This window comes from Hibiscus syriacus, unplaced genomic scaffold (assembly GCF_006381635.1).
Source record: "Hibiscus syriacus cultivar Baekdansim isolate YM2019G1 unplaced genomic scaffold, ASM638163v2 tig00110156_pilon, whole genome shotgun sequence".
Classification (NCBI taxonomy): Eukaryota; Viridiplantae; Streptophyta; class Magnoliopsida; order Malvales; family Malvaceae; genus Hibiscus; species Hibiscus syriacus.
In genome coordinates this window covers 75,094-85,563 of record NW_024062606.1, presented here as the reverse complement: position 1 = coordinate 85,563, position 10,470 = coordinate 75,094, and the positions used below count along the sequence as shown (strand labels likewise).

Sequence of the window (10,470 nt, the reverse complement as noted above, 5' to 3'; positions counted from 1 at the left end):
AATATGTTACTCCACACTTACCAAACCTAAACTACAACCCTTTTCTTTCATCCTAAGTGGACCTTTTAATATAAGGTAAATTACATCATTCATCACTAAATTTTATTTTCTCTCTTATTTTACTCATAATATTTTTAATATTTTCAATTTATTTATTAGACTTTTGAATTACTTCTACTTTTGTCACTACAAATTATTTTATTACTATTCTATGACATGGTATTTTTATATATTATTAAATATAAAAATAATTAAAGTAAATAATAAAATGATATTTTATTATTATTATTATATTTAAAATTATTTAATATAATCATTGTCCTATCTCATCACCATCGATCACTATCTAGGTTTAATTTTATATTTTAAATTATTTTTATATTAAATATAAATAAAAATGTAATGTCATATCAAAATAATAATAAAATAATTCATAGTGACCAAAATATGGGTAATTCTAAAGTTCAATGAATAAATTAAATAAATTAAAAGTATAATGAGTGAAATAGGAGAAAGTAAAGTTCAGTGATGAATTGTATAATTTACCCTTTAATATATATATATACATTTGATTCTTTTAAATTTCTTACTAAATTATATATTATAACAGATGCAAATACACCGAATTACTTGCACAAAATTTTTTTTGTGAACAAAAAGATTAAAAATACAGAGGATTAAGCTTCTACTGACAACGTGTAATCTTCAGCTTCCCGTTGGATAATATCAATGACTTCCCATGGTGGGGTGGAAAAAACAATATGAACTTATCCTCTAGTCGCGGCAATCTTCGCTAGTCTATCCACCTCCTTGTTTGCATTCCTGCTTATGTGCTTTAAATCAACATTCCAATTTCTGTTAATCAACTCATTCACGCAGTCGATAAGAGTGGAAATTGATCCTCTCTTTGTGTTCTTCTTTAACATTCGAACAACCTCCAAACTATCTGTTTCCACCGTGATTAGCCGCTCTCCTAGATTCCAAGCATGAGAAAGACCTTCATGGATACCCCATAACTCCGCTTCAACTATAGAACAAATTTCGATCGCTTTTGAGAAACCAAACATCCAACCACCATTCGAAGATCGAATAATACCTCCACATGATGCAAATCCGCTTCCTATGTCACAGGACCCATCGATATTAATCTTACACCAATTGTGAGGAGGCGGTTGCCAAACATCAGGCATAGTACATGAACAGTGAGAAAGCTGAATCGTTGATAAAGATGATTCCATTACACGGTTCGCTTCGAGAGTGAGGCGTCTGCTCATCTCCAATACAGACTCATGCTCAAAATAATCAGGATCAAAAATTCTGCTATTCCTATTCTTCCAGATTAACCAAAGGATTGAACCAAACCGTAAGTCCCAATCATTCTCCTCACGTGCATAAAACCCCGGGGAAGCGATATTGATTTGCATCCAATTTCTGATATCCCTTGTACAAAAATCCTCTAACTTTTCAGTTTTAACTAATGTTGACCAAATAGCCATAGCCATGTAACATTGGCGAAAAAGATGGTCTGATGATTCACCCGTCTGTCCACAAATTCCATAATTGCTAGTTGTGGCCATATGTCGTCGTACTCGCTCTGTATTAGTAAGAAGCTGATCATTCGCTAGCAACCATAAAAAAAATTTAATCCGCTGCAGTCCACGATACTTTGAAATCACCTCCCACACTTTATGCGTAACGTCATTTGAAATTCCCCGCCTCAACTCATAAGCTGATTTAACAGAGAAATTCCGATCAACGCTCCATTTCCAACCTAGAGCATTCATTCGACAGCTTTGTCGTGGGGGTATTGTTGCTGCCAGGCGTTGAACGATGGTGTTCGACAGTTTATCAATGATGAATTCCTAACGCCATTGACCATTATGATCCACCATAGAAGACACCGACTGCCTTGGAAGGTTATCTCGCTCTGCTATATTAACAGCAAAGCTCGCAAAAGGTCCCAAATCACAAAGCCAATCCTCCCTCCAAAAATCTACATTACAACCATTACCAATATTCCAAACAAAGCTTTGTCGTACCTCATTCCATACTTGAGAAATACCCTTCCAAACATGCGAGCTCCTCGTGCGATTAATGGATTCGGGGATCAATTCCACCCATTTATATTTAGAACGTAGCACTCTAGCCCATAGCTGATCGGAATTAACCACTAGTTTGTAAGCTAGTTTCATGAGGAAAACTTCATTCTGAACACTTAATTTTCGCAAACCCAGGCCACCGTTAACAGTTGGTTTTACAAATATTTTCCCAATGCACAAGAGGTAATGATGGATAGACTCGGAGTTGGAGCCAATCAATAACCGAACAATACTTAACAAGTGATAGGTGGAAATCCCAGCTTGGCATAGAAGAAAAAGAGTGACCAAACGAACGGCTACATGTTGACTATTAATTAAATGTTTTATTTTTAGGGTAAATTATGCGTTTAGTTCGTAAACTATCAGTTTTGATCTTTTTTAGTATTTAAACTTTTAATTGTTTTAAAATTATACCTATCGTTTAGTTTTTATTTCGTTTAAGTATCTTGGCATTAAAAATTCAACGGGTGATTTACACGTGACACATTTTCAGTTATATAAAAAATTACACTATTCATCACTCAACTATCTTCTCACTCCTATGTTGGTCACTAAAGTTTAATTTTTTTATTTTAATTACTTAACTTTCAAACCACTCAATAATTTAATCACTATAACTTTCAATTTTATTTTTATTTTTAATTATATAGTAATAAAATAATAATAAAAATATCATGTCACAAAAATTATAAATAAGATAAATTAGAGTGATTAAAATGGGAGTAATTTAGGTTGATGAATAGGTTGTGTGTTTAGGTTGTTCTAGCCATCTGAGTTGGTTGTATTAGTGTAGTTAGATTAGTTTTTAAGTGTTATGTTGTAACAGAAGTTTGTTAGGAACTGACTTTGTATTATTCTTATGTAAATAAATTCTTAGGCACTCTTTTCCTCATTCCAATGTCATTCACGTTACTGTCATAACATGGAGGTTATGAAGGGGTTTTTTTAATGAGACTTACTCTATTTTTTTTTTTTAAAATGAGAGTAATTTAAAAAAAATGAGTAGTTAAATTGAAATTTTTAAATTTTAGTACCAAAATAAGAGTGATAAGATAGTTGAGGGATGAATGATTAAATTTACCTATAAAATGTTGTGCAATTAAGTTTTTAGTGATAAAGTATCAGAATGAAACAAAAACTAAATGTCAGATATAATTTTGAAAAAATTGAAAGTTTAGGTACCAAAACAGAATAAAATTGATATTTAAATACTAAACTTATAATTTACCCTATTTTTATTCAATTTGATTTGACTAAATTTTAAAAGTGAAATTTTAATATAAATAAGTAAAATAATATATATTTATATTTTAAAAAATAAAATCAATGAAACATAACAACAATTATTTATATTTTCCTATTTTTATTTAAAAATATTAAAAAATAATTTAAAATATATTATAATAATTACTCATAAATATAGAGAAAGATTAACCAATATCTTATTTTACCAAAAATTTGGTTCCGGCTGACCTAAAATAGAATCGAATCAAAATAACGCCTTTTCTTGGTTCACACACAATGTGAACTGCAGCCTCAACCAATAACAGTATAAAAGGCAAAGGCCAATCTGTGTTCCGCGTCATAATTCCAAAGGCACACAAAATTCTTCCTTTGCGAGAGAGAAATAGCGACGCTCTGGATTCCACCTCCTCCCGTCCTTGGCGACGGTGTTTATACCTCTTCATCTTCAGGTTTCTTTTTTTTACCTCGATTTGACACGATTTCATCTTTTCCTCCTTTTTTTTGGTGTTCAGGGTAGATTAGAGTTCTTCTCAATGGGATCTATTCTTCGATTTATGCGTATCTATACTTTGTTTTTCTGCGTGTTATAATTACGGATTCCCATTGCTTTAGGTGATTTTACCGATAAGGATTTGCGTGTTTGATTTATGAGAAAATATCTTGGGATTTGTCGTTCTCTTCCTAAATTAATACGTTGCTATTGCTGTTTCATGATGATTGTTTCACAGGGTTCCCTGCGTTGAATTTTTTCATAAATCGTCATCAACATCACGCCAACAAACCTTGAGCCATCGTTGTTATCTAGAATTGGGCATTGATTTATTGTGATCATTTGAGTTGCAGCTATATTGAGAATTATTGATTGAATATTGCTCTAGATACTCTAGTCTCAGTCCTTTTTTTTATATAATCGCTTCCTAAGATGAACATTATTCCACTTTTTTGCACATAGTTGCATTATGCATATTATATTCTTGAATTAGTATGTATTCTTTTCTGAGTGTTACCATTTTTTCCATTCCTTCATTGACAAGCAGCGATAAGTTTAGTTTAAATATTGTTCATTAGTTTAGTTATGGTACTATGTCCTCATTTTGTAGTAGAAATCTAGTGTACCATATTAGTTTATGTGCCCTGTTTAGATATATCTAAACTTCAAGTTTTGATTGATGTTGTTTTTAGGTTAGATTGCACCTGACTTGGATTTAAAGAGATTTACTTTCCTTTTGAAGACATGGAAAAAGCGTGCTTCTGGTCAAATTGTTACCTTCTCCGAGTGTTTTCGTTCGAAGAAGTACTCGATTGGCTGTTTCTTTTTCATGGAGATTTCCTTTTGGTTTCCTTTGTCAACTGCACTTAGTCCCCAGTATCGTTTTATCACTCAACACAGGAGCTGGAATGCTAGTTTCTTCTGAGATAGGTGTTGGATCTTTCGCAGACTTCTTCAAGTAAGCAGTTATATCTTCTCTGTTTTATTAAAAATCATATTGGTAGGATCTGAATTTTTTATTTGGTGAATTGATGATACAACATCCAGTTGAAGATTTTTGGAAAATGCCTTTCTGGTTCTCATTATCTTTGCATAATTATGTTCTCTTATACCTGTCAACTATTTGTGCCTTATCTATCCTTTAACGAATTTTCCTTCCCATTCTTTTACTGTCACAGGTCTGAACACACTTGTTAGACAGTTGGAAGTTGCAAGCTAGGCATTAGCATCTCTAGTTTTCAATTATTTTTCTGTTGCTCCTTATGGAAACAGATTAGTGACGAGATATTGGTGTATTGAGCACTCTGCAACAGTTTCTATTTAGCCGAGATGCGTTGACTGCAATTAAGTTTTTAAACCAAGTGAGAGTATTTGAGCTTGGGATCTGTCCTGTTTGATAGAGCCAATCATTCATTCTGGTTGCTTTCTGTCAGTATGTTTTGTGGAGTTGATCTGTTCCTCGTGTTTGGAACCATGTTCTCTCCTTGAAGCTGTGTGTATAGTAATGAATAAAGCTCTGAAGCCCATCCGTCATAAGATTTCTGGTTTTATGCTTTTGCATGTTGCCTGAGGAAATTGATGATGAACTGAGGTGACCAGAAACATAGTTTGTTTATGTTTTATTGTTTCTAATACAATCAATCTTCTACTGAAGATATATGTCATAGGACTACCATTGTTTCTTACACATCTGTTGAATAAAGAAAGGGGTACTTTTTCTGCTGCAAGAAAATGGAGAGGTATGCAGTTTTATCTGGGGGATGTCTAAAGGGTAATAATTTCTGCAAGTTTTGTTCATCAATTTTTGCATGTATTAGGTACAATATACTTAAGGAAGTTGGTGACGGGACGTTTGGCAGTGTATGGCGTGCTATTAATAAACTGTCTGGTGAAGTTGTGAGTATGCCCACAATTTTATTTATTTGAAATCGTAAAAACATGTCTTTTGATGTGTCGACTCTGATACAATATTTTTTAATACGTATCATCTGTTTTGAAGGTTGCAATTAAGAAAATGAAGAAGAAATATTACACTTGGGATGAGTGTGTGAATCTGAGAGAAGTTAAGGTAGTATGATTCACTTTCTTCTTATTTTGATTTTCTTCTTCATATGCATGATAGTCTGTTTCATTTGACAGTCACTGAGGAGACTGAATCATCCCAATATTGTGAAGCTTAAGGAAGTTATCAGGGAAAATAACATTCTGTACTTTGTGTTTGAGTATATGGTAAGTTACAGCTTGAATTTGTGTTGTATTTATAATTAGCCCTATGATCTTTGGGGCCTTGATTACCTTTCTCAAAACATGCATATATTTCAGGAATTCAATCTTTACCAACTCATGAAAGACAGAGAAAAGCTTTTTTCAGAAGTTGAAATCAGAAATTGGTGTTTCCAAGTTTTTCATGGTCTTGCATACATGCATCAGTGTGGATATTTTCATCGTGACCTAAAGCCAGGTAGTGAATGAATTTTTGCCTACGAATTCATGTTTATTTATCTTATAATATCTCAAAGAAATATTATCTAAATAGCTTTCCTTCTCTTTGTAGAGAATCTGTTGGTTACTAGAGATACAATCAAAATTGCTGATTTTGGTCTTGTGCGGGAAATCAGTTCACGACCTCCGTACACAGAATATGTGTCAACACGCTGGTAATTTGATACTTTGAGGATTTAGTTGGTTTTCCACCTTTTCTGTTCTTTTTTATACTTATTATGACTATCCAAGTCTTGACATGTTTAGGTATCGTGCCCCTGAAATACTTCTCAAGTCACACCTATATTCTTCAAAAGTTGGTAAGTTTTCAGTGTAATCAGTACTTATTCACTTAAGAATTGAAATGTTGGCAATCCTGTTTATGTTTCCCCCCCTTTGCTTGCAGATATGTGGGCAATGGGTGCAATAATGGCCGAATTGTTCACCTTACGTCCTCTTTTTCCTGGTGCTAGGTATTTTCTTTTTAATTTACTATTTTTTCTGTGTACCTCCTTGAGATTATGCACAGCTTTAGATAGACAGTAGGTTATATCTATTTATCTTTTCTTATTTGTTTGACAACTACGGGTATTCACCTGGTTGTTCACTGGGTTGATGGTAACCTTTCATTATTCATGCAGTGAAGCAGATGAGATCTACAAAATTTGCGGTGTAATAGGTACTCCAACTATGACTTCATGGCCTGACGGGCTTAACCTTGCAAGAGCCATAAACTACCAGTTCCCACAGGTCTTACTCTCTGATTCATGATCACACACATAAGTTCACAGCATAATTCAAAGTGTTCTCTACCAATGCACAGTTAGTGTGGATTATCATATGAGTGATTGGAATCTAATATATATTTTTTTATCTGTCATTGAACATTAAAGTTCCCTGGTGTGCATCTGTCCATGTTGATTCCATCAGCAAGTGACGATGCAATCAACCTTATTACAGTTAAGTGCATTTCTGCTCTCTGTTGCTTTTTTTAGTCCTCGTGATGGGATTATTTCAAGAGAAGTTGACGTTTGCTGTGCTTCTTGTTTTTAGTCTCTCTGTTCATGGGATCCTTCCAAAAGGCCAATGGCTGCCGAGGCCCTTCAACATCCATTCTTTCAGGTTGTGTCTTTTATAGTTATTTAAATGTTCTTAATATTGTTCTGGGGTGTTCTTTTAGGAAGTCAGAATGACAATCATGTTGTAGCTAGGGCTTTCCTAACATAATTTCCCTTTGATTTTGCAGAGTTGTTATTATGTTCCACCCTCTCTTCGTGCCAGAGCAGCTGTGTCTAGAACCCCTCCATCAGGTTTGTTTGACACTCTTACCGATCTCCCCCTCCCCTCTTTTTCTTTCCGGAGAGCCTTTTACCAAGCTTTTATTTATTTGTTACTTTTAATTTGCATGCTTAGTTGAGGGGAAAGGAACATTGGAACAACAATCATATAGGAGAATCTCTGGGGCTCTACCTACTAATGCGAAGCTGACTGACAACCATTCAATTGTGAAGACAAATGCATTTTTGGGCACAGGTAATGGAATTTAGAGTGTGTAACAGTGCTGAAATGTTTCATTTATGATTTTGGATAGGGTGAATATGCACGTGATAAATATGTTTTCTTGCTAAGTATGTAATAAAACTATAAACCAACTGCTCTATTGAATTAAGTTCGAGTCTTCTGTTCAGTGATGGATTAGCAATTAAATCATCACTATTGTGTTTTTGATGGAGCTGTAGTTCAACCCTTGCCTTGTTACTTTATCCTAAATTTAACTCATTAAGGTTTATGCGATTGGATTCTTTACTAATGGTTGATTCTCGCAGGTGTGCAACGCAAGCTGGATATGGATAATCAGGTAATTGTAATCTTATATGCCTTAGTTGTTCTGCTTATCTAGTAGTAGTGTTTTTGTGTGCATTGCATCTAAATATGGTCTTTCTTTTCCCACCTTAAAGTATCTTAGTTGGAATGACAAGTCCTCGAAGATCTCTGCCAAACAACCAAGGTATTGGCCACCAGGAAGAAAGAGTCCATGTAAGTGTGCGTGTATATATATATATATATTGAATCGTCGCTGTGTTTTTTTATCATGACAGCGCTGATGACATGAAAATATAATTTTTGTCCAGTTGCTGCCGCATCCATCAACAAGGATCGGAATGCCATTGGAGCTGATGTAGCGAATAAGTTGGCAAATCTGACAATTGGGAAAAGGAGGCCCTATGTTCCGCCGTTAAGGCACTCTACTTATAAAGGCTGGGGTTCAGTGGACAGCGGAGCCTAGCGACATGTTTCGTATACCGATCCATGTGATACTTGGATCAGCAGGAAAAGAAGTAGCATGTGATGTTGTTGAGATGGCCTAGCGTCATGGTTTCTGTAATAATAATGCTTTTCATTCGATCGATGGACCAAATATCCAAATGAGTGAGCTTTGGTTTATGTCTTTAGTTTGTGCGTTTTCCTAATACTCAAGTTTCTGTGTTGTTACAATCTATAGACTAGTCTGGTGTCTCTTTGACCTTTGGTTTGATAGATAAAATGCAGTTTGCCAGATGTGTTGAAAGTCAGAAATGAGAATCGAATCCAAACATAAATTTACAGTAATTATAATACCAACACCAACAATTTCAAATTCATTTCTTTAAGTATCAAAAATTAATAATAACAGACAAAACAACAGTTGAAATCGAATCTTTTAAGGGTAGAATCACCGTTTTAACTATAGGGTTGGTATCAATATGATTGTTATTTTAAAATTTAAAATTGAGTTAATATGATCATTTAACTATTTAATTGGTTCTAATACATTTACTTGTCGTTAATATTTAACGGAAGTGTATATGTCGTTAATATTTAACGGAAGTGTTTATATAGTACTTAATAAAATTTGTATGGTTACATATTTGATCTTCTATACTTGTATATTTAATCAATTTGGTCTTAATTTTAATTTTATTTAATAAATTAATTATCAAATTAAGATGTGACATGAGTCAACATATGATCATGACATGTACTACATCTGACATGATAGAAAATAAATCAAAGATAAACTATATTTATCTTATAATATTATTTATGATAGAAAAATAAAGAAATAAAATCATTTAAATGAGGATTTAAACCTAGACAATTATAAAATATGAGAAAACCAAAATCAATTAAACAAATATAATTTTTTTATAATTAAGTAATAAATTATATATATTATAAATCTTATTTAATATAAGATTTAAAAATTAAAATAAATTTATTAGTTTTATATATTTAAATTTAATTTAATATTTTTCACATTAAGTTTATAATTAACTATTTCTAAATTAAATTTAGTATTTTGTCATATTTATATTTTTAAAAATAAATATAAAATTATAAAATTAATTATGAAAATATTAAAATTAGTTTAAAATGTAAAAAGACAAATTTATGTTAAATTTTAAACCTATATTAAATATGATTTATAATATATATATATATATATATATATAACTATTTAATTATAAAAATATTATATTTGTTTAACTGATTTACGTTCTCTCATATTTTATAATTGGTCTAAGTTCAAATCCTCATTTGAATGATTTTTTTTTGTTTTTCTATCATTAACAATATTATACGATAAAAAGAGTTTATTGCAATATTTAATCAATTGAAGCATTTGGCCTAGTGGCTTGAGTGTTTTTCTTCTAGTTAAGTGACCCAAGTTTTACCCCAAACGTTGGTTGGTTAATTTATTAAATAAAATTAAAACTAAAATCAAATTGATTTAATGTACAAATAGTAATGATCAAGTATATAAATATGCAAATTTTATTAATTATCACGTCAAATATTTAAGACAAGTGAACAATATAATCACCAATTAAATAGTGTGGTCATAACACAAGGTGGGGTTCTATCGTCAACTAACCGAAAAAATGAGATCTTATTGTCATTAGAGACGAGATCGGAGATGGGAGAACACGTAGGACCACGTGTTTCGCTGATGTAATCAATGTTTGCCTGTTTGGGATCTCTTACGTGTGATACGTGGCTGAGATTTTATCATCAGATAGTGATTTGAATTTGTGTGTTATTTGTGAGTTATGACCAACCGCCTCCATCAATATTTCATGGTATTATATTAACAATCCTTTATATAGGATGAGT

At 32.5% G+C, this 10,470-nt stretch overlaps 1 protein-coding gene across 4 annotated transcripts; it reads left to right on the top strand.

Annotated features, from left to right (window-relative positions):
* Nucleotides 1–3,636: 3,636 nt before the first annotated feature.
* LOC120215891 (cyclin-dependent kinase F-4-like) lies at nucleotides 3,637–8,760 on the top strand. 4 transcript variants are annotated; one of them, XM_039213419.1, is made up of 19 exons: nucleotides 3,637–3,793; nucleotides 4,532–4,792; nucleotides 5,013–5,252; nucleotides 5,325–5,573; nucleotides 5,652–5,730; nucleotides 5,834–5,902; nucleotides 5,974–6,063; nucleotides 6,157–6,295; nucleotides 6,389–6,491; nucleotides 6,583–6,635; nucleotides 6,722–6,788; nucleotides 6,957–7,065; nucleotides 7,209–7,274; nucleotides 7,369–7,437; nucleotides 7,562–7,625; nucleotides 7,729–7,848; nucleotides 8,142–8,173; nucleotides 8,274–8,352; nucleotides 8,448–8,760. In XM_039213419.1, exons 4-19 carry the CDS (start codon nucleotides 5,566–5,568, stop codon nucleotides 8,600–8,602), a joined length of 1,302 nt encoding a protein of 433 aa, XP_039069350.1. In that variant the 5' UTR covers nucleotides 3,637–3,793; nucleotides 4,532–4,792; nucleotides 5,013–5,252; nucleotides 5,325–5,565; the 3' UTR covers nucleotides 8,603–8,760. The 4 variants fall into 4 exon arrangements, with proteins under 4 accessions (XP_039069350.1, XP_039069349.1, XP_039069351.1 ...); XM_039213418.1 differs by having other exon boundaries at nucleotides 5,013–5,573; XM_039213420.1 differs by having other exon boundaries at nucleotides 4,527–4,792; nucleotides 5,013–5,573.
* The last annotated feature ends 1,710 nt before the right edge of the window (nucleotides 8,761–10,470 follow it).